The following is a 24922-nucleotide window of genomic DNA, read 5'->3' on the forward strand; positions in this document are numbered from 1 at the left end:
GGCGATGCAGTCATAGGTCAGTAGCACAAACAGGAGTGTATGGAGCACACATCTTGAGGTGTGACAGTGCTTGACATTCTGCTACCGACCTGGATGGACAGATGGACAGTGGTCTTTCTGTTAGGAAGTCCAGGATCCAGTTACAGAGAGAGGTGTTGTGTCCCAACAAGGACAGCTTCTCCACCAGCCTCTGGGAAATTATTACATTAAATGCAGAGCTGGTCAATGAAGAGCAGCCTGGCGTATGAGGCATCATTCTCCATATTGGTCAGGATGGAGTGAAGGGGAAAGGTTATCACATCATCTGTGGAATAGTTTTTTCTATAGGTGAATTGAAATGGGTTCAGCATCTCTGGAAGGTATGCTTTGATGTGTTCCATCACCAGACACCAGAAGCAGTTCATAATGGTCAGTGGAGTCATTAAGGCCTGTTACTGTCATTCACTTGAGTACCAGGATGATGGTGACTGTCTTAAACCCTATGCAAATGATGGACTGCTGCAGTGAGGTTTTGAAGATGTCCATGAAGACCTCCATCAATTGGTCTGCGCAGTCCTTCAGTACCTGACCAGGTATGTTACCTTGTCCCACTGCCTTGTGTGCATTCACCTTGGATAGGGTTCTCCTCACCTTAGTCATGGCTATGCAAGGGGCCTAGTCATTCGGGGGACACACAGCTTTCTTGTTCAAACCATGCATAAATGTTCAGTCTGTCCAGAAAGGAGGTGTCATTGTCCTTAACTCTTGAATTGTGAGGACATCTATAGTTAAGATGTTGGGTTTCATTAATAGAGGGACTGAGTTCAAAGGTCAAGTAGTCATGTTGCAATTCTACAAATCTCTGGTGAGACCACACTTCGAGTATTGTGTTCAGTTCTGGTCACCTCATTATAGGAAGGATGTGGAAGCCTTGAAGAGGGTGCAGAGGAAATTTCCTGGATTGGAAAATATGTCTTATGGGGCAAGCAGAGCTGGGACTTTTCTCTTTGGAGTAAAGAAAGATGAGAGGAGTCTTAATCGTGGTCTACAAGATTATGAGAGGTATAGATAAGATAGACAGCCAGTGCCTTTTTCCTAGGGCAGGAATAACAAACACCAGTGTACAGATTGAAGGAGGGGAAAGTTTAGGGGAGGCATCAGGGGTAAGTTTTTTTTTTAAACGCAAAGCTGTGGGTGCCTGGAATGCCTTGCCAGGGATGGTGGTGGAGACTTAAACATTAGGGGCATTTCAAAGAGGTTCAGACAGGTACATAAATGGAAGAAAAATAGAGAGTTATGAAGTAGGGAGTGTTAAATACTTTTATTTAAAATTGAGGACTGAAGGTTCTGTACTATGGTGTTCTATAAATGACTGTCACCTACTTTGCCGCAAACTTTGTCAACCCCAATCTTAATAGACTCTAGACTTTCAATTTACTCAATTGAAAACTAATATGAGAAAGATAAATTAGAAAAAAAGCACATGGTTAAAGGGAACCATTGTGTTTATAATGGAAGGCTTCTCTCTCTCAGATTATCTAAGTCTACTGATCCATCGAGAGATATGTGCATCTTTAGCAAGGTCAGTATTTACTATCCTTTCTTAATTGGCCTTAAAGTAGAAATAACAAATTGTCATTCTGGACCACTGCAATTGTGTGAGAAGTTCCATGGTTGGACCCAGTGATGAAGGTTTGACGAATTCCAAAACAAGGAAGTATGCAACATGGAGGAAAACATGCAGCTGCTGGTGCTCTGTGGACCTGCTCACTTACTATCTCTGTCTTGCTTAGTGGAAGAAATTACAGTTTGGGAAATTTCTATCCTGCTAGCCTAGCAAGTAATTGCAATCTTTACTTCAGTCAGTAGCTCAGGATTAAGGGTGACTTGTTTCCATCCAGTTCCATTGGCTCTGAGAAGACTGCTGAGGCCAATGTGAGACCCACAGAATGCTCCTTCTCCAATCCAAACAGTCATGGGCCACATGAGGCAGAGGAGATGTTGAACTTTATGGAAAGATGTTTTGAGAATGCCTTTGAATCTTTTCCTCTGCCCACCTGGTAATCTCTTGATGCGATGGAATGGGATGTCTACATTGAGAGTCTGGTGTCCATTTAGAGTAGATATAATCAGGGTTCTCTGGGTGTTGGCTGGGGAAGAAAACTGACAAATGCATCCCATGCAGGACTTTGCAGAGTCAGTTGGTGGCATCTGTCAAGTGCAGACAGGTGCCTGGTTCAAATTGTCCAAGGGGAGACCTGTCTGAGAGAACTGCTGCCCAATAGACCAAGTTTTGAGTCAGGGTTGAAGTATTTCAAACACTCATTTCCTTGAATACAAGAAAGGAGAGGCAATTCGGATTTTACCAGATAGGAACTACACTGCTAATGCCAAATTGTTAACTTTATTATCCCCTGAGAAGCCAGAATGGGAGGAGCGCCAATAATATTGAAGCATTTGATTTAACTTGGAAGTCAACATGTAATTGTCCTAATGGAATTAAACCGTCAATATTTACCAGCAGTTATTGTTTGCAACATCAGTTAACAGTAAAATCGTGAGCTGTTTATTTAGTTTATCAGCCGATGTCGAGTCACCCACTGTTCTTTATTCAAAAGTTTAATGAATGCATAAAGATAATTTCAATGGAAAATTGTAGTCAGTGGATTTCTGGCATGTAAGGAAGAAACATTTGTTAAATAGGCATAATTTTTGGTCGAAACAAAAGACAGGAAAGCCACGCTGGGAACTTCAAGTGGCGGCGAATTGGTCATTTTGTTGCATATTGACTTGGACTCGTTATTTTGTTTCCCTGCGGGGAAGTTGGAGGTGAGAACGAGCTGATAATTGTTAATGGGATCAAGTCTCGATGCCAAACCAGAAATAGTACATTGTCCTCCAGGCAGGAATTGACTTCACCATTGAAACTACGGGGTCCATGGATTTTTCAGGAGTTATGAGGCAAGGCTGTGCATTTTTTAAAAAAAAACGTGTTATGACTTTCCCACAAATATTTATCGTTGCACTTGTTTTGTAGATTGACTCTCCTGGCCGCTCTCTCTCGGGCTGCGGGATCCGTGGACGGTAAGTCAATGGGCTTGATTATTGCACGAACTAAAACGGATTGGTGGGTGGAAACTGGGTGACATCTCTTCCTTTCTTCTTTGGTCAAGGCTGTGGCGCAGAGGGGGACTGTGGCCGAGAGACTTCAGCAGCCAACCCGGAGAAGCCCATCGGCCGGAGCCCCGTCTCCCTGTCAGAGTTTAACCAGCTCAAGAACAAACGCGGAGAGCCCCGCTCCTCGGCCGCCGCAGGCATCGTCCGCTTCGTCGGGCTGACAGACAGTAGGTTGCATCCGCGCTTGGAACTCCTTCAAAACGGGGGACGGGGGGGGGTTCAGTCGAAGGAGTAGTTTCGATGCCGCCGTTAGGTTAGGAAGAGTGGGCTTTTTAACATGTTGTATTTCCCCAAGTATTCCCTCATGTACTAAACTTGAGTTGGGGGGGAAAAAATCTCAAAGGCGCAGCAATCTTGGTAAAGGTTTGGTAAAGAGCGACGTTTCAGGTCTGAGCCGTTCCTCAAGGGCCATGAACTTGATTAGGGCTCAGGTAATATCACCTCCTGTGGACGCTGGAGACCTGCCGAGTTCTCCAGCATTTCTGTGTTCTGACCGCAATCACAGCGACGTGTTTTACTCCTTCTTAAATGAAGAATACTTCCCCAGCGTTTGTTGGTTAAATCAAAGATCCATTGCAGGACTGGAAGGTGATTCTGTATCGCCTCAAGAGTTCAGATTTTTTACTACCTACCAGCCCATTCAGTCCCCCCCCCCAGCTCCTAGATTAGACCTATCCCACCACAACCTTCCCAGCGACGTGTTCTCTCAAGTAGCCGTCAGCTGCTTGCCATCCAATTGTACCTGAGACTGTTTTTCGCAGCCAATTAACCGAAACAGGAGTTGGGAAGGAAGACCTCTTGGGCTGAACTACCAATTGGTCCAGGTAGCATCCTTGGTCTAGTTTGCTTGAGCTGTGTGCCAGCCCTTCTGACACATGGTGTTAGGGTCACTTTAACAAACTTTGCAGAATTATCCATATTCCTGACAGCAGAAGAGATGGGATAGATTTTTTTTTGCATCAGTATTTACTCAGGACAGTCTAGAGAAGTAAGGAAAACCAGAGCGAGGTCATGGATCCTATGCATATTAAAGAGGAGGAAGCACTTGCTGACTTAAAGCAAATAAGGATGGATAAATCCACAGGGCCTGATAAGATATTCCCACAGACCTTGAGGGACGCTATTATAGAAATTACAGGGGCCCTGGCAGAAATATTATAAATGTCTTTATCCATGGCTGAGGTGCCAGAGGAAGGCAGCTCACGTTGTTCCATTATTTTAAAAAGGCTCCAAACATAACCCAGGAAATTGTAAGATGGTGAGCCTGATGTCAGTAGTAAGAAGATTATTGGAAGGTGTTCGAAGTGATCATGGTAATTTGGATAGCCAGAGACATATTATGGATAATCAATATGGTTTTGTGCATGATAGGATGTGTTTAATCAAGAGTTTTTTGAGGAGTTTACCAGAAAAATTGATGAAGAAAAATTTGTGGATGTTGTCTACTTAGACTTTAGGAAAACCTTTGACAATGTTCCACAGGGGATGTTGGGGATATTCAGGTGCTCAATATTCATGGTTTGACATTGACTATATGGGAGAAGTCAGAGAGTGGTGGTGGATGACAGCTTCTCAGACTGTAGGCCTGTGATTAGTTGTGTATTTCAGGGATCAGTACTGGGACCATTGTTGTTTGTCATCTATATCAATGATTTGGATGATAATGTGGTAAATTGGATCGGCAAGTTTGCAGATGACACAAAGATTCGAGGCATTGTGGACAGCAAGGAAGGATTTCAAAGCTTGCAGAGGGACCTGGACCAGCAGAAAAAAATGGCAGATGGAATTTAATGCAGGCAAGTGTGTTATTGCATTTTAGAAGGACAAACCAATGAAGGGCATTCATGGTAAATGATAGGGCACTGAGGAGTGTGGTAGACAGAGGGACTTGGGATTCGAGAATACAGATACATAATTCCCTGAAAATGGCATCACAGCTAAATGGGGTTGTAAAGAGAGCTTTTGGAATATTGGCCTTCATAAATCAAAGTACTGAGTATAGAAGTTGGGATGTAAATTAGTACAAGACATTGGTGAGGCCAAATTTGGAGTATTGTGTGCAGTTTTGGTCACCTAAATACAGGAAGGATGTCAATAAGAATGGAAAAAGTGTAGAAAAGATTTACGAGGATGTTGCCTAAACTTCAGGAACTGAGTTGCAGGGAAAGGTTAAACCAGTTAGGACTTCATTCCCTGGTGCATTGAAAAATGAGAAAAAATTTAATAGTGGTGTACAAAATTGAGGGATATAAACACAAGTAAGCTTTTTGCACTGAGGTTAGATGAGATTCAAATTCGAGGACATGGGTAAAGAGTGAAAGGGGAAAAGTTTAGGGAGAACATCTTCACACAGGTAGTAATGGGAATGAGCTGCCAAATGAAGTGGTAAATGCAGGCGCAATTTTCACACTTGAAAAATTTGGATGGGAATGATATTGAGGGCAATGGACTGGGTGCCAATCAGTGGGTGTAGGCGGAATAATAGTTTGGGACAGACTAGAAGGGCGGAAGGGCCTGTTTTTATGCTGTTATGTTGTATGGTTTTAAACTGGATGGTGTTAATCAACTATTTGTAATTCTTCCAGCTGATGCGTTGATGACACTGTATTATAGAATTTTCCCATGTAAAAGTCAATGGGAAAATTGTGCAAAACTTCTATGAGTGCTTAAGTTTTTTGTATCTTCCATGAGCTTTATTCTCCCAGAATGGTGTCTCAACTTAATCCCAAAGTTGAATTTACAGTATCCACTAAAAACTGTGTTTTTTGTTTTACATCAGTATATGAAACCTCCAGGAATGACTGAGATCTGAAATGTCAAAGCTGTGTACATTAATTGATTTTGGTGACCTCCAGGTAAGACCCTAGACCGGAGTTGCTGCAGTAACGGTGGAACTTGTATCCTGGGCAGCTTCTGTGCATGCCCACCACCCTTTATTGGCAGGTACTGTGAACTGGATGAGCGACTCAAGTAAGTAAATGTACATTTTATTGCCTTCAAGATTGGTTTGAGAGAGTTCAGAATCAGAATTTATTTTCATGAACAAGTCATGAAATTTAGTGTTTTGCAGCAGCGTCATGGAGAAAATATTCAAATCATAACCATCTCATGACATTACTATAAAAAAATAAAAATAATATTGCATGAAAAGTAAGGCAGTGTCTTTGGTTCATTGATTATTCAGGAATCTGTTGGCAGTGGGGAAGAAGCTGTCCTTGTGCTGCTGGGTCCTCGTGTTTAGGTTCCTGTATCTTTTTTCTGATGGTAGCAGAGCGAATAGAGCATGATGGCTGTTTTTTTAAGACATTGCCTCATGAGTGGAATTTGGAGCCTGTGAAGACACAAGCCAAGTTAACAACCCTCTGGAGTTTATTATTGTCCTGAGAGATGGTGCCTCTGTACCAGGTAGTGATGCAGGTAGCCAGAATGCTCTCCACTTTTAAACGTTTTTGAGAGTCTTCAGTGCTGTACTGAATCTCTTCAGACATCTCACCAAGTATAGCCACTAACGAGCCTTTTTTGTGATCAGCGTGGAGGTTCCAGGACCGATCCTCAGAGACATTGACACCCAGAAATTTGAACTTCTTGACCCTCTCCACTACTGAGCACTCAATGAGGATTGGGTCGTGTTCCCCTGACTTCCTTCTGAAGTCCATATCATCTCCTTGGTTTTGCTGATGTTGAACACAAGGTGGTTGTTGTTACACTATTCAACAAGCTAATTTATCTCACTCGTGTACGGTTCCTCTTTGCTGTTGTGATTCTTCCAACGAATTTGGTGTCATCAACAAATTTGTTGATAGCATTGGAATTGTGCCTGACCCCACGTTCATGGGTCTATAATGAGTAGAGCAGTGGGTTAAGCGCGCATCCTTGGGGTGTGACTGTGTTGATAATCAATGAGGAGGAGACATTGTTTCCAATTAATACTGACTGTGGTCTTCCAATGAGAAAGTCATGGATTCAGTTAGAGTGGTGTACAGAGGCCCAGACTTTGTAGCTTTCTAACCAGCACTGAGGGAATAATGATATTGAAGGCCGAGCTGTAGTGGATGAAGAGCAGTTGTTGTACGAATTGATGTTTTTGAGGTGATCCAGAGCTGAGTGGGGGGGCGGCCAGAGCTGAGTGTGGGGGGGCGGGGCGGCCAGAGCTGAGTGTGGGGGAGCGGGACGGCCAGAGCTGAGTGTGGGGGGGCGGGGCGGCCAGAGCTGAGTGTGGGGGGGGGCGGGGGGGCCAGAGCTGAGTGTGGGGGGGGTCGGGGGGGCCAGAGCTGAGTGTGGGGGGGGGCAGGGGGGGCCAGAGCTGAGTGTGGGGGGGGCGGGGGGGCCAGAGCTGAGTGTGGGGGGGGCGGGGGGGCCAGAGCTGAGTGTGGGGGGGGGCGGGGGGGCCAGAGCTGAGTGGGGGGGGGCGGGGGGCCACAGCTGAGTGTGGGGGGGGCGGGGGGCCACAGCTGAGTGTGGGGGGGGGGCGGGAGGGCCACAGCTGAGTGTGGGGGGAGGGCCACAGCTGAGTGTGGGGGGGGGCCACAGCTGAGTGGGGGGGGCCACAGCTGAGTGTGGGGGGGGCCACAGCTGAGTGTGGGGGGGGCCACAGCTGAGTGTGGGGGGGGCCACAGCTGAGTGTGGGGGGGGCCACAGCTGAGTGTGGGGGGGGGGAGAGCTGAGTGTGGGGGGGGGCAGAGCTGAGTGTGGGGGGGGCAGAGCTGAGTGTGGGGGGGGGCAGAGCTGAGTGTGGGGGGGGGCCACAGCTGAGTGGGGGGGGCCACAGCTGAGTGTGGGGGGGGCCACAGCTGAGTGTGGGGGGGGCCACAGCTGAGTGTGGGGGGGGCCACAGCTGAGTGTGGGGGGGGCCACAGCTGAGTGTGGGGGGGGGCAGAGCTGAGTGTGGGGGGGGGCAGAGCTGAGTGTGGGGGGGGGCAGAGCTGAGTGTGGGGGGGGGCAGAGCTGAGTGTGGGGGGGGGCAGAGCTGAGTGTGGGGGGGGGCAGAGCTGAGTGTGGGGGGGGGCAGAGCTGAGTGTGGGGGGGGGCAGAGCTGAGTGTGGGGGGGGCAGAGCTGAGTGTGGGGGGGGGGCAGAGCTGAGTGTGGGGGGGGGCAGAGCTGAGTGTGGGGGGGGGCAGAGCTGAGTGTGGGGGGGGGCAGAGCTGAGTGTGGGGGGGGGCAGAGCTGAGTGTGGGGGGGGCAGAGCTGAGTGTGGGGGGGGGCAGAGCTGAGTGTGGGGGGGGGCAGAGCTGAGTGTGGGGGGGGGCAGAGCTGTTGCAAATGCTGTGGAACGATTGTGACAATAGGCAAATTGCAGTGGGTCCAGATCTTTCCTTAAGTACGTGTTAATTCTGGCCATGACCAGCCTCTCAAACATTTTATCACAGTAGAAGTTAGTGCTACTGGGCGGTAGTTGTTGAGGCAGCCTGCACTACTCTTCTTGGGCACTGGGATGATTGATGTTTTAAAGCTGGTAGGAACTTCTGACTGCTGCAATGAGAGGGTGAAAATGTCCAAGAACACTCTCGCTAGTTGGTTGATGCAGATTTTCAGTACCCTGCGAGGTAAGCCATCAGAGCCTGATGCCTTGCGTGGGTTCACCCTCTTGAATGATGTTCTGATGTTGCCCTCAGACACAGATATCACAGGGTCCTCAGCCTTTTCAAAGATTCTAGTAGGCACTGCTTGGTGGTTCTTAAAGCAGGCATAGAAGATGCTCAGCTCAATTGGTAGTGAAGCATCACAAGCATCTATAGTATTCGTCCTCACTTTGTAGGCTGTAATAGCCTGCATTCCATACATGTACCTGTCTCTAGCTTCATCTGGAATTGCCTCTTTGTTTCAGAGATGGCCTTCCGCAGATCTCGATCTCTGGCCTTAAACACTCTTGTTCTCATTCTCAGTAGATTTTGGATTCTCTGATTCATCCAGGGCTTCTGGTTGGGGAACACCCTGTATTTGCACATGGCCACACACTCATCTATGCAGGTCTTGATGAAGTTGGTGACACCTGTTGCATATTCATTCAAGTCTGTGGATGAGTTCTTTAATATGTTCCAGTCCACTGATTCAAAGCAGTCCTGCAGACATTCCTCTGCCTCCCTCAACCATACTTTTGCCATCTTCACTGGTGTTGTGGTCCCCAGTTTCTGCTTGTGACATTACCCCTCCATAAATCTTTGTCCGCGAACCCAAGCCAAAGAAAGAAGAAAGACTTGCTGAAGTGTAATTGTGGTATGGCTCAGTATGTGTTCTTCATGTTGGTGTAGCAGTGGTCAAGTGTGTTGGTTCCCTTGGTCTCACATGTGTTGGTGGTAGTTTGTCAGACTTCTTCAGGTTGGCCTGATTGAAGTCTCCCACAATGATCGGGAAGGCATCAGGATGTGCTGTTTCATGGCTGTTTATCACAGTGCCCAGTCCCTCCAGTGCCAGCCTGACATTAGCCTGGGGCGGACTGTACACTGCAACCAGGATGATGGCAGTTATCTCCCTTGAGGTAGAATGGGTGACACTTGATCGCCAGATGTTCCAGGTTGGGGGAGCAGGATTGGGACATGACCATCATGTCTGTGCACCACGATGAATGATGATGATACAAATGCTACCTCTCCTGGTTTTTCCAGACACTGGTGCTCAGTCAGTGCCGTGTCTGGAATGTCCACATTTAGTCATGCTTCCATAAAAACACATCGTGCAGCAATCCCTGATGTGTCTAATGTTGAAGTCTATCTTAGAGTTCATCAGGTTCTCGAAGGACTGTATATTGGTCAGGAGGATGGTAGGGAGCGGAAGCGTCAGGTCCCAGTGTCTCAGCTTAACCTGTAGCTCCACTCTGCATCCATGGGGTTGGGACTTCTTTACCTGGCCTGTGGGATCGCTGCTGGTGTTTTTGGTCCATGCACTATCCCGTTAAATCCTCAGCAATGTTTAAATGTGCTGTGCGTCTGCTATCTGCAACTCCCGCAGTTTAAATGGCCGGATTGCTGTCTGATTAAAATTCCCACTGTGTTGTTGTACTTGTGTGAACTGTTTAAAGGTCCCGACGGAGACTGCCGATTCCAAGGTCTCCCAGGGATCTTAGGACAGCCATGTGGTCAGGTAAGTTTGATTTTTGGGTTTTTCATTTTTTTGTTTGATTTTTTTATATATATGTATGTTCTGAAAGGGAATATTTGATTTTTCCCATCAGAGCTGCTCGCAAAGCGTCACCTCTGTAAGGCATAATTTTGACCAGAATTATTTAAAGTATATGTCACAGTTATTCTCTTCTTAACAGAAGATGTGGAAAATTTCTGGATGGCCAGTGGGTATTGAAGCAATGCACCTGGTGTAAATGCAGCTATGGGAATTTCTACTGCTTGGAAACATTTGGAAGGGTTGAGAACTGTGGTAAGTGCTAGAATCAAATATGAGCCCCTTTGTAAAATCTGATACAAATCTTTATTTCTAAATCTAAAGCTGAATTCAAACTACAATATGCAAGCCCTTCCCAACTATACTTATCAACGCTTAGACTGGTCCCAACTGCCGAAGCGAGGCAACGACTGCACACTTGTAGTAGATTGTCAGGGCGCCGGTAGCAGCTTCTCCACCTCCCCTGACCGGGACGTTGGCTGGACTCTAGAAGTTCTTCTTCTTGCTTAGAGATGTTGCCACCTCTCGGAGAGTCTCTCACTTCAGCAGCAGGACCATGACTTATATTACCCAAAAACTGCTTACCTAAGCACCTATTCCCAGCACAGCAAGAAAGATAAGCAAGCAAGCTAGCATGCTAGGCTACTAACGAATAACATAATTTTCAGCTTATCACTTTGAAAACAATGGTTTATTTTGCATCAAGGCTAGACCTCTGACAGTCTGTGACCAAAACAAGCAGGAAGATTAAATGTTCTTGGTACACAGATGTCCTTTCATCAGGTAACTGCATCTCTGGCCCCTCAGTGGAATTTAGCTTATGTCTGCTGATTCTAAAAAAAAAGCAGGTTCTCAGCCCTGCAGAACCAAGAGCTGCAAATTAAGAAAAAAACAGGTTAGAATCTTCCATTACAGTGGTCCAGGCAATGCTGCAGCAGCCCTTTAGGGTTGCCACCTGGAAGGTGAGTCCACAAGTTAAGATCCGCTCCTGCCGCCATCCTCAAGGCAGAGGGCCCACCTAAAAGGGCCTAAAATTAAATCACCACAGACTCTTCTATGGCTAAGTGTTACCTACAACCAGATCAATTATGCTTGAGCAGGCAAGGGACAGTTCAGCTACCTTGATGACAGGCATTGCAAGAAGGTAGTGGGGTTAATCTGTATTGGTCTGTACACAAGAGAAGCATGAACAGGGATTGTTTACCAAGGGTGCAGAGCCCAATCCTCCATACAGAAAGGACAGATAGATTTTTGAGTACCGATGAAGAGGCTAAAGCGGGGAATGAAAGGATATGGACCATATGCAGACTGAAGATGTAAGGCAAGCACTAGCTGAAGGGCATGCTCCTGTGCTGCATTGTAAGTAGTAAATCATAAAATTCTGTAGACACAGTGGTTGAAGTTTTAAAAAAAAAACACAAAATGCTGGAGAAGCTCAGCAGGTCAAACAGTGTCCTTTATCTAGCAAAGGTAAAGATACATAACTGATGTTTCGAGCTTGAGCTCTCCCTCAAAGTATGAAAAAATGCTGGCAGGTGTCTGAACCAAAGAGTGGAGAGACGGAGGTGGCAAAAGCAGGAAATGATAAGCAGAGAAAGGAGGGAGGGGTTGTAGAGTTTGAGAGCAGCAGGGGTTACAGATGGGGAGCAATGAGAGAATCCCACAGAACTTGCGGAGAGCAGACAAACTTCATCAGGATAGGCATTGTTCTATGTTCTAACAGTACATTCAAGCACACAAAATAGAAAATGTAGTAAATGTGCATGTTAATCTAGCAAGACTTCGCACAGACCTGAAATATTTCTGAACTGATGTTGTGTTTTGAGTATTTTTAGCATCCTGCAGTTTTTTTTTGGGGGGGGGGGATTTTGATATTTAAGGACTTTTCATAGTTATACAGTGTGGAATAGGCCTCTGCCCCAACTTGCCCATGCATTCTGGGCTTGTCCTATTGTCTTGAACTTTGTCAATATCCTTCCAATCTCTCCATCCACATATCTGTCCAAATACCTTTTGAAAAAGTGGTAATGAAATGTGTGATGAAAGGAAGGTGCTAGTTTGGTGAGTAAGGTGTCTATTGAAATGTGGGATTTGAATGGGAGGATTATAGCATGAGAGGGAACTGGTATTGGGTTGTGTGATAGTAGGGGGAAGGGGATTTAAATGTGAAGTAATTCTGTCCTGAAACAACTTTAAGTAGGTGTGAAGGAGTTATTCAAATTCAAATTAGTGTCTCCCTTCAAAATGAACAGCTCGATATGCACAATTTCAAGAAGTTTAAGAAGAAATGCCCTGTTTTACTAGTGCAGCTATTTTTATTCTGACAATTTGACAGTAGGCTGTCCGAGGCCATTAACAGGTTTCATTTTTTTTACAAACGTCTACAATTTGGAAAATGCCTACTCATTATATTAATCAAATCTTCCAGGATAATTGTAACAAATGGCATTGAAAACACAAGAATTGAATATAGTTTGCAATTGACTGTTTGAAACCCAGTGTCGTAAAATACTTTCTTAAATTTGCATTTTTGTATAAATATCAAGTTTATGCCTTTTAAATTCTATGATGACACAGCCTTGTTACAAATGTTTACAACTGACACTAGCTTGTGCAAAGATTTTTTTTACCCCATGTTTCTCTTGCCCCTGCCCCCATCTCCTTACAAAGTTATTTGACCCCAAAAGAAACTCTTGCCTGATATCTGATTTCCATTTACTTTCCATCCAGTTCCAGACCAGAATGATGACCTTGGTGAATATTATGGTATCATAACTAGTGATGGGTCCAGCCTGCTGTCAACACAATACTTGCTGTCATCTGTATTATGCTTTGTTGTAATACTTGGGCTTTAATTTTATGTACTTTGTGCAAGATGCATTAATTTTATTTGTAGCACCTTGAGGGCAGCTCCTGTTTCTGTTGAAACTTTCAATTCCACGGAGGCTGGATATCCTCCCCTACCTGGCACAATTGATTGGGGTGGGGGTGGGGGGGTGTGGATATTAACTGAAGTTCCTTTTGAAAAATCACCACCAAGAAATGTACAGTATTGTAATCCAGGCCCAGAAAAGCAAAAAATATAAGAGGTAATTTTTTTTTCCAGTGGAGGAGCGGGATAATATTTTCTATATTTGAAAATTTCTCATCCCCTGACATGGTCAAATATCTCACTTGATTATCAGATGAGTTTTGAGATCTTCAGATAAAGAGAATGGACCTGGAGCAATCTTGATCTCTAAGCTTGGGTGCATGCTAAATTGTTGTTGACATACTGCTTTCTGCCTATTATTTATGCAATCGTCATGTGTATTTTTTTAAAGTCCCTCGCTATGTCAGAGCCCTCATCTTATTTTTTTCTTTCAGGAAGTAGACTTGTCTGTTCTTATTGTATGACTTTAATATCCTTGACTGTTAAATTCTATAAAATGTACAAGGGTTTGGAGACCCACATTGGGAATTGGTAGCATATATGATACCCAACTGGTTTTATATTGTGCTTTGATACTTGTTTTTGTTAATTTGCCTTCTCAGCCAGAATAAATTATCATGAAGTATTAAAACACAGATTCTGTATAATGCTTTTTAATGCCAGTGTTGTGAATAAAGTATTTTGACAACTTTTAGCTATTTTATTCAGTAAGTTTCTGTGAAGGAGCAAAGTGAAATAGTTTTATGGTCCATTGTCTTTTTCTCTTTCTGGCTTTGTCTCCATCTCAGGAATGGTTATGGCAAATTCATTACAAGACCATGGATCCCCATACTTCCTCTCACCCTGCTTCCTGTAAGGACTCAATTTCTTTATCCCTGTTGCTGCTATTGTGTTGATGAAACATTCCAAACAAGTGCTTTTTGAGATGCCCTGTATCATGGCTTCTCCTTTACCCTTTGCAGCCTTTGATTCCATTCCTCCTATTTCCCACATCTGTGCTCTCTATTCCTTTCTTCCTAATTAGAGCCAAGATAGAGTTCCTTTTGCTTCTATTTTCTATCCACCACTCTGCACTCAGTGGATAATTTTTGACAATTACTGCACCTTTAACAAGCTTCCACCACCAGGCACATTTTCCATTCCAATACCTTGAAGAGATTATTCCCTTTGTGACTCTTTGATCAATCTTTTCAATCCTTGTGCTACTTTCCCATGAAATTGCAGAGATAACAGTTGCCTTATCTGTCCTCTTCCCTTCCTCTGCGTGAAGTGGCATTACTTACCTTTCCATTCTAGTGTACAGGATTTGCGCACAATGTGGAGATCTCTACATTTGAGAAATTAAACCGATTGGGTGGCCATTTAGTGTAGCTCCTATTGCTGATCCCTTTAGTTCTTCATTGCAATAATTTTATTTGTAGGAGGCCTAAGGCCTCCTGCACAGTATTATGAGAAATGTGTCATTTTCCATCTGGCCTGTCTTATTGCTGATAAATGACCCAGGCCCAAAATGCTGGTTACCCTTTACTTTCTATGGATGCTGTGTGACCTGCTGGGTTTCTCCAGTGTGTTTGTGTGTTGCGCCCAGCCCCCACCACCCCCCCCCCCACCCCCCCAGCAGCTGCATATTTTAATTTTTTTGTTTAACAACAAACATTTTCTATCTTGTAGTCCTTGACATTTCAAATTCAGGTTAATGATCATCTGATTGTAAAAATACCATCTGACAAAACAGCATCTCTCCAGATCATGGTGCACACTCATTGCATAGAATTTCATGTTATTCACTTTGAATCCACCACCCATTTACATTGCAAGTCATGAATGTGGAAAATTTTGATCAGCTTTTCGGTCTTACTTTTCCTAAAATTAAGCTTTATTTTGAAATCAAAAACTTTACAGCCTTTTGAAATCGAAAACTTTACAGCCACCAATTCACACTGCCTTTAGGTTAAAGAATGATTGACTTCCACTGCCACTTAGTGGGTGACTAATATATCGGCTCTGCCAGATCTAACTTTCCAGGAGGTGTGATATTTTTATTCAGCTTTGGCTGGTGTGCTTGTGCAGTTCCCTGGGAATGAGCCTAAGTTATTGCATGAACACTGAAAGTGTGCTGAACTTAAGGAGCTTTCAAATATGATCCCTGTGGCGTTAACTACCTTGAGAATGTTTGGTTCATGATCTAGCATTTCAAGAATGAAGCAATGATTTCTTGCAGCCCCTCTAACTTCATGTGTCATTCAATAAAGTAATTACAATCTGTATTTTGGGTTCAAATTAGCTGAATAGTGATTTTCAAGGCCAAAAAATTAACTTGAATATAATTGAGATTCAAAAGTCACGTCACTGTAAGATTCATAGTCTTCTGAGTAAAGAGTTTTCTTGAACTGTGTGCCCAACCCCACAGCAAGAAAAATATAATTCCAACATCTGTTCTCAAACTCCACCCAAAAAAATCTTGTTTAATGAGGTTGCACTCTGTACTCACAACTGATTTTTTTTTGTGGGAGTGAGAACCATCTATGAAATTATTTATTGTCAATATACCCTTTCATGCCAGGCCTCCACATGGAGGCCGGCTATATAAACGGAGGGAAAACATGAACGTGCCTTTCATGGAGCAGTCCTAAAAGGCTGCATTCACATTGAGCGGTGTCTCATAGTGCTCCCTGGAGGCGGGGCGGCTGGTGCCATAGTGCTACCTGCCGACTTCACATCATTCATTCACGCTGATGCGGAAAGAGCCCTATAGTGGATCATGGTGGCCCCGGAGCAGCCAAGATGGATGCTTGTGATGTTTTCAGCCGTTTTTAGTATCTATGCAGAGATCCAGCACATGCTCTGTAAGGCCATTAATGCCATTAAAACTCTGATGTCCATAAGGTCTGAGAATAGTCTCTGTGAGATCAGGAAACAATTCCTGCAGAAGTTGTTGGGAAGCAGGCAGCAATTTGAGGTTGAACGGTGAGCAGAGCATAGGTGCTGCAAATGGAGGTGCATGCTGCTTGTTAGCCAAATATCTCTGGTAACAAATAGGACCATCTGCAGGTTAGACAGATCCCAACGGGCTGAGTTTTGGAGCAATGTCCTCACTAAATTTGATGATGACGAGAGGAGGAGACCCTTTTGTATGATGCCGGAACTCATAGAGCCTCATCTAAGGCTTCAGACAACAAACTGGCAGTGGCCATTGAAACCTGGACTTCGATTTGCTGTTGCTTTGTGGTGGTATGCCACCCCTTGTGATTATCGATCCAATCAGTACCATCTTTGGTGTAGGTGTTAGCACTGTGTGTATGGTAGTGCATCAGGTGACTAGAAGCTTTGAAGAAGGTCCTTGGAATACATTTCATCTCCCTGCCAAGTGGATTGTGTCTCCAGGAGACAATTGATGGCTTTGCGGAAATGGACTACTCAATGTGTGCTGGTGCCATTGATGGGTCACATATTCCCATTATTGCCCCCATCGTGGATGTTGCAGCCTTCTACACTCACAAAGGGTGGCACTCCATTGTTCTGCAAGCTGTTGTTGATCACAAGTTCTGGGGTAAGTTTGTGCCATAGATGTTTGTCACCTGGTCTAGGTGCACATCATTTCTGTTTACAGCTTCACAAATGTGTTTGTGGGGTGGCCTGGCTGAATGCATGATGCACCAATGCTTGCCAACTCTTCCCTCTAACGAAAGGCAGAGGACCAGGGCAGATATATCTTCACACATGACATGAGTGTGCACCCTTCCAAGCCCATTGTGCTGACACTGTTCACGCTTTTAGCTTCCTCAGCCAGGTGCTGTTGCGTCTACAGTGCATGGTCACTGAAACAGGTGTAATGTAACACTGGCAGGTCCCGTGATTCACAGCCCTGCAGTGTCGACACCGCTGTTAACCCAGATGGTGAACTATCTGCATTGTCCCAGTACATCTTGTGGGCCACATGCATACCCCCTCAGAAAGTGGCTGATGAAAGGTTTCATGCAGAATCACGCACTAGATCCATGACAGCAAAAATTTAACAAAGCCCTAAGTTCTGCAAGGATAGAAGTGGAACATCCTTTCAGCCGTCTGAAAGGCTGATGGTGGTGCTTGTCGAAGTGCCTCAATATTTGTATCGCTTTTGTTCTAGATGTTGTGTTTGTGTTCTGTTTACTGCACAATATATGCGAGCTGAACAAAGATCACTTTCTGCAAGAATGGATGTCTGTTCCATCTGATCTTCCTGCAGCAAACTGCCCAGTTTGTAATGATCCGCAGGCACATGGACACCATGCTATCCATGCAGCGATTATGTCACTCCTCTAAAGGAGAGGGGTGTTCTCCTGAGTTGTCGCTATCGGTGGGGTGTCCTGGGTAAACGTACCTCTCACTTTGTTCGTTTTAGATTGGTCACAGTGTTTGAGCTACCGAAAGAAAACACACACACACCGAGAGCAGTTCAGTTTATACAAATCTTTATTACTAAATCTAAAGCTGAATTCAAACTACAATATGCAAGCCCTTCCCAATTATACTTATCAACGCCTGGACTGGTCCCAACTGCCAAAGCGAGGCAATGACTGCACATTTGTAGTAGGTTGTCTGGGCGCCGGTAGCAGCTTCTCCACCTCCCCCGACTGGGACGTTGGTTGGAGTCTAGAAGCTCTTCCTGAGAGATGTTGCCACCTCTCTGACAGTCTCAAACTTCAGCAGTGGGACCATGGCTTATATTACCCAAAAATTGTTTACTTATAGCTTATCTCTTTGAATTAATGATTTAATTATCTTCAAGTTCTCCTGACAGTCTGCGACCAACAAAAGACAACTGCATCTCTGGGCCCCATGGTGGAATTTAGATTATGTCTACTGATTCATAGCATCCCTGGGCCCCATGTGGAATTTAGATGTGTCTACTTCTACTAATTATATGCATCCTGGGCCTCATGGTGGAATTTAGATGATGTCTTCTGATGCAACTGCATCCCTTCTAGCATAAGCTGGTCTAAATCCTCCATTACATGGGGCACATCCCATCCAACCACCAAACCCACCATTCCCACTTGTTTCCCCCACACCCCAAATGCCGTGACATGAGTTGTGAAGCATGCTATCTCATCTGTTCTTGTAATCTCATGAAGCAAAGAGTGTGAAATAAATGAAACGTAAGAGACTGTATGACCTTTGGGAAGTTTAATAAAAATTGTTTTCTATAGCACATGTATGGTTCATTAAATATTCAAGTTAAATTATTATGTTAAAGGCAACACATAACATTTTGACACATGGCTGCTTTCTCCAATTGCTTGTGCAAATCACGTCTAAGGTGATGAATGACTACTACCTTGCAAACAACCGTCGAAGGACAAATATATAGATAATGGAAATAGCTGACACCGTGACCCATCCCTGCAATATCTCACTCAGCAGTGCGTAAGTCTATTAAACAGTGCACAGCACATTGTTCAAATCAGTGTGTAATTCCATAAATAATGCACATTAAAAACAAAGTGGTTAATGACTGAGCAACGTGAACATTACTCCCATCTATAATTACGCCATACCCACACATCACTCAAGCATCTGGAGGAAGGAGGTGGAAGTGGGGGACTCAGAAGATGACTTTGTCCCCTCCTCTCCATGTGACTACAACCATAACGTGCTGGTGTGGAATAATTTGGCATGGGATTGGTACATGGCATGAGGGGAATCAGTGCCACAGATAAGGTAGCTGAGGAGGGTAGGCATTCTCGAATCGAGTGACCATGTTCTGGAAAATGGTGGACTGCCTGTCCATCGCAGCACTGAGTTCCCACAGCACAGACGACAACCCAGACAATGCCCGTGCCTGCATGGCAACATATACCCGGCGTGCTGCATCCTCCTCCCTCAGTCTGGCAAGCATCACTCTTGATTCAGCTGCATCTCAGCATGCAGGCGATCCCTCTCTCTGTCCTCCTTGTCCAGCGACATCATCATGTTCTCCAACTCCTTTGAGGGAAGCTGACCCTTTGTCAGCCTCTGATGCTTGCGTCTCGGCCGGGGTACTGTGGGACATTTCAAGAAAATGGGATCAGTAGTGGAATTGCGTGCTTTTTGACACATAAAACCATGATGATATTGTACTATCTCCTCAGGTGACAGTCCCTCCTTGTCCCTGCCATTGACAGTGATTTCTGCGACTACATCCATAGATGTCCATGTCAGCACTAGTAGCATCATCTGCAGTGACCTGCCCCTCCTCGGCCAGCGTGTCACCCGCATCAGCGCTACTGGTTGTCACCTGAGATGACTCAGGGATGAGCACTGGGGAATCAGGGCTCTCCAATACACTAATCACACTCAAGGGTGTTGAGCAGCTTGTTCCCCAAATGTTGTGGTATTGATAGAAGTTCTGCCAGTCTAAACGTCCTGTTGTGATCTAGCACAGCGTGTAACTTCTTCCTCAGGCTCTTAAGTTTGGTGACTACTTGGCCTTTACTGCATCTGTGACCATGTGTTGAAAGTGCACTGGTGGCCATTCGTTCAAAGGTAGGGCCATCCCTCACTACCCCTGTAAGCTCCCTTTCCTGGGATTCATGAGAAATGAGGTCAAGAACCAGACTAATCTCAGCATCTCCCCAATTAAGAGTTATTATTTCTTCACTGCTACTCTAAACCCTCATTGCTATTCCTAAATGGGAAAGTACCTGCAATGCCTCCCTGCCATGCACACTGTCAGCGTTTTAAAAATCCTGCTCCTGCGTCTCAGGCTGACAACATCACTGAGAAGTCATCAGCCCGCCTCTAACCAGCTGCAACAGCGGCATTACACTCATGCGAGGCGGCAGAGCACTATGCTCTGCCAACTATCCTTCACCGAGAGGGATCGCAGTCAGCGCCTCGGAGCCGGCCACAGCGCATTCAAGTAGGTATGTCTCCTGATGTAAGGGCAGAGAATCTCTGCCTTTACAGTTGTGTTTTTTCATTGCATGAAAGGGCCTAATGATAATCTGGAGCAGTCATGTGCTCTTAACTTGGGAGGAAGATCCCAGTAGAATAAGCTTGGACAATCAAAAGAGTTTTTAAATGGATATTGTGTTGGCAGAATTAAAGGCCAGGTCCTTGGCTTAAAAAGAAACTAAAGCCAAAAGGTTTTATATATCATTTGTTTTTTTCCTCTCGTCATAGACTGAGAATGGCACCCAAGGCAGGCGAATGCTCCTCTTGCTGAATGTGGGTTGTCAGGGAAGTCTGATGACTTCATCTGTGAGATGTGCATCCGGCTACAGCTCCTGACAAACTAAAAGGAGTGATAGGAGTAATAGGGATGCTATTTCATCTATGACAGTCAGGAGAGGGATAAGGAAGAGGCAAGTAGTTCAGGGCACCCTGTGGCAATTTTCCTCAATAACAAGTGTACCACTTTGGATATTGTTGCAGGGTGGGAGGGGGGAGGGGAGGGAATGACCTACTAGGAACAAGCCATGGGGATCAGGTCTCTGGCATGGAGTCTGGACATGTGGCTAAGAAAGCAAGGGAGGAGAAGGAGGGGGGGAAGCTGTAGTGATAGGGGATTCCATAATTATGGACAGAAAAGAGGTTCAGTGGAAAGAATTGAGAATCCCAGATGGTATGTTGCCTCCCTGGTGCCAGGGTCCAAGATATCTTAGATAGAGTTTACTGCATTCTCAGGAGGGAGGCTGAGTAGCTAGATGTCATGGTTCATGTAGGGATCAATACTATGGGTAGGAAGGGTGAGGAGGTCCTGCAAAGAGAGTTTGGGGAATTAGGCACTAGGTTGAAGGATAGGACCTCCAGTATTCTGTTCTCAGGATTGCTATCCATGCCACATGGCAGTGAGGTTAGAAATAGGAGGATGATGCAGCTTAACACGTAGCTAATGACATGATGCAGGAGGGAGAGCTTCGGGTTTCTGGATCTTTGGGATCTCTTCCAGGGAAGGTGGGACCTGTTCTGATGAGATGGTTTGCATCTGAACTGGAAGGGGAGTAATATCCTTGCAGGAAGATTTGTTAGTGCTGTTCCAATGGGTTTAAACAAAATTTGCAGGGGGTTGGGAACCAAGGTGTCAGAGCAGAGAGGGAAGTGGAAGAAGAAAATGATGAAGTGAAGATTGCATGTAATGTCAGAAATATAAGTGTTGTACATGGTGGAAATGTTCTCAGATGCATCTATTTCAATGCATTGAGTATTGTAGGAAAGGCAGACAAGCTTAGAGTGTCAATTGGCACATTAAATTATGATATTGTGGCCATTAATGAAACTTGCAGGAGGGGCAGGACTGGCACTTCAATGTTCCGGGCTTCTGTGCTTCAGACACATTTGAACTCGGGGTGGAGGGAATGAAAGTGGGAGGAGTGGCATTGCTCATCAGGGAAAATATCACAGCTGTGCTCAGACAGGACAAACCAGAGGGCTCGACTATTGACTCCATATGGGTGGAGTTGAGGAATGGGAAATGTATGGCCACACTCATGGGGTTGTATTATAGACCACCCAATAGTCAATGAGAATAAGAGGAGCACATCTGTAGAGAGAGATAGCAGACAGGTGCAGGAAACAAGGTTGTGATAGTACGACATTTTAACTTTCCACTCTAATGCTCTACATGAATGGCTTGGAGTTGGACAAATGTGTTCAGGAAAGTTTTCTAAATCAATATATAGAGGTACCAATGATAGAGAGTGCAATACTGATCTCCTGTTAGGGAATGAGACAGGACAGGTGACAATATGTGTAGGCGAACATTTTGAGTTCAATGATCATAATGCCATTAGTTTCAAGTTAATTATGGAAAAGGATAATTTGATGCCTTGGATTGAGATTTTAAATTGGAGAAAGGCCAATTTTGAGGAAAAGAGAAAAGATCTCAAAAATGTGGATTTGGATAAGTGATTTTCTGGCAAGGATGTGAGAGGTAAGTGGAAGATCTTCAAAGGTAAAATTTTGAGAGTACAGAATTTGTATGTTCCTGTCAGGATTAATGCAACATTAGCTGGCCTAGGGAACCTTGGTTTTTGAGGGATAATGGGGATCTGGTTCAATAGAATAGAGAGGTGTATAACAGGTATAGGAAACATGGAGCAAATGAGATATTTGAGGAGTATAAAAAAATGCAAGAGAAACTTCAGGAAAGAAATCAGGAAGGCAAAAAATAAAATGTGAGGTTGCTTTGACAAACAATGTGAAGGAAAAACCTAAGGGTTTCTACAGATATATTAAGAGCAAAAGGATAGTAATGGACAAAATTGGTTCCTTTGAAGTTCAGAGTGGTCAGCTGTGTAAGGAGTCAAAAGAGATGTGGGAGATCTTAAATGGTTCTTTTGCATCAGTATTCACTTAGGAAACTGGCATAGAGTTGTGGAAAATAAGGAAAACAAGCTGTGAAGTCATGGAACCCATACAGATTAAAGAGGAGGAGGTGTGTACTGTCTTAAAGCAAATTAGAGTGGATAAATGCTCAGGGCCTGGCAAGATATTACATCAGACCTTGAGGGAGGCTAGGGTAGAAATTGCAGGGGCTATGGCAGAAATATTTAAAATGTCCTCCACCTCGGGTGAGATGCTGAAGGATTGGAGGGTAGTTCATGTTGTTCTGTTGTTTTAAAAGGCTCCCAAAATAACCCTGGAAATTATTGGCTGGTGAGCCTGTTGTGTTGTATCAGGGTCAATAGGTTCACAGAGAGATGAGTCTGAATGCAAGTGTTGCAATGAAAGGTAACTTAATTGAACACATTGGAGACAAACAGGAAAAAACATCAAACAATACTTAATTATGCTACAACTAAACAACTATATAGATATTCACATCGGACCCAGGTTGGAGTCCAATATTAGTGGCTGTCTATCTTCTACACGCTCCTGCATGTGTACACACTTCACAGACAGGGGCTTTGTACACATGGAACAATGGGAGTGTGGAACATTCTGCCAGCTGAAGTGGTGAATCCAGGCTCAATGTTCACATTTAAGAAGAATTTGGACAGATATGTGGTTGGGAGAGGTATGGAGGGCTATGGAGTATGTGCAAAGTCAATGGGACTAGACAAAAAAAAAAGGTTTGGCACAGACTAAAAGGGCAAAAGGGGCCTGTTTCTGTGCTGTAATGTTCTATGATCCTATCATAGAGATAGTTGAGTACAGGTTCCAATCATTAGAAGTTTAAGGTAGTTCATGCAAACAAATTCTGTGTGCAGCTTTCAAAATGTTGTTTATATATGCATTGAATGTCTCCTATGAATGTCTTCAAGCCAAGGTCTTATGGTTTGTGAGAGAGATTACACATGTTAGTTTAGTTTTATTTGTTCTATGAAATGGTAAAGAATTAGAATGTCTGATAATTGATCATTTTTATTGAATATCTAACAAAAATTTTACGTTTAACAGCTTGTAACAGTGTATAGCAACTGATAATAAACTCTGGAAATCTCAACTCCACTTTAGTATGGATTTGTTTGATTGAGTCATAGAAAACAACAACATTCTAATATCTCCAAGCGATTATAAAGGAAAATAATTGTTACAGGAAGTATCTCCAGCCACACTGGGTGTTTGAGCCTAATGTATTTCATTCTTAGGCAGCCCTTTGGCATTGAGGATGACTTGCTTCCACTCTGGTTTTGTGGATTGTCAATATGTTGACCATTTTCTAGATGGGGTAGGTGGTGCCTGGTAGGGTGGGTGCTCCTTTTGCATTTTTTGTGGGGCCTCCTTGTGCTGCTGATGCATAGCCTCAAGGTTCTCAATACCAACTTGAAAGGTGTTTCAATGGCCTTGGGGCAGTAGTATTCAGGAGTCAATTTCAAATGTACACTTTATTCCAAGAGGCATTGACTTGGGGAAATGTCAAATCCACTTCATTGCCAATAGATTTAAAGTGATGCCCTAGGCGGAAGTGGTTTCCTCCCACCCTCCAAAATGTTAGGTAGGTTAATTGGGTGTAATTGGGCTGCATGGGTTTCATGGGTCAGAAGGGCCTTCTACCGAGCTGTATCATTAAAATGTAAAAATGTATTCAGTTGCTAGAGACACAAGAGACTGCAGATGTTGAGTCCAGAGCAGCTGGAGGAGTTCAGCGGTTCGAGCAGCTGCCTCCTGATGCTGGATCATGACTGAAACATTGACAATTCCTTCCACACACCACCCCCCTACCACTACAACCACAGATGATGCCCCGAATGAGCTATTTTTTTTCATTTGCCGTTTTGAATATTTGAAACTTAACCTCTGAGCCAACTTTACCATGCTTTTAGCATGCTTTTAAAATTCAACCTTGTAGTTGCAAGACTGATGTACCTTTATGCTATTAGATCCTCAAATCAATTTGAATGAATTTGGTGCAATGAGATTTTGTTTGTGTCATCTATGAGAAGCACTGCAAGAACCTTCTCAGTCCTCTGTAACAGCAGTCCCAAAGACTGAAAACTACAGCATAGACATTTCAGGAGTATAGAAATACCTCTGGCTCTGAGACCCCCTCTACATACTCTGGAAATTCATGCTGTTTCTTCGTTCCCTCCAGGACAAGGTCCTGAAGGTGCACCTCACCTTAAGGAATTGTGCAGCTCACAAAGAGAGATGTCCACCACATGCTCATGGGTTGCTGAGGATGAATGGTAAACACTGGCCTTACACTGTCCAATCTCGAATGATGAAAAGATGACTTTGAGATCGTCATCAGACTTGACATAACTCATGATCCCACATAAGCTTCAATGATCATCTCAGTACCCACAAAGCTGAAT

General features: G+C 44.4%; 1 protein-coding gene across 1 annotated transcript; it reads left to right on the plus strand.

The window, feature by feature from the left end:
* The first annotated feature begins 405 nt into the window (after positions 1–405).
* LOC138737401 (cryptic protein-like) lies at positions 406–13859 on the plus strand. Its single transcript, XM_069888312.1, has 6 exons — positions 406–503; positions 3017–3063; positions 3153–3323; positions 6012–6126; positions 10413–10525; positions 13001–13859. The coding sequence occupies exons 1-6, from the start codon at positions 406–408 to the stop codon at positions 13123–13125; spliced, it is 669 nt and encodes a 222-aa protein (XP_069744413.1). The 3' UTR covers positions 13126–13859.
* The last annotated feature ends 11063 nt before the right edge of the window (positions 13860–24922 follow it).

The sequence above is a fragment of the Narcine bancroftii genome, chromosome 1 (genome assembly GCF_036971445.1).
Source record: "Narcine bancroftii isolate sNarBan1 chromosome 1, sNarBan1.hap1, whole genome shotgun sequence".
NCBI lineage: Eukaryota > Metazoa > Chordata > Chondrichthyes > Torpediniformes > Narcinidae > Narcine > Narcine bancroftii.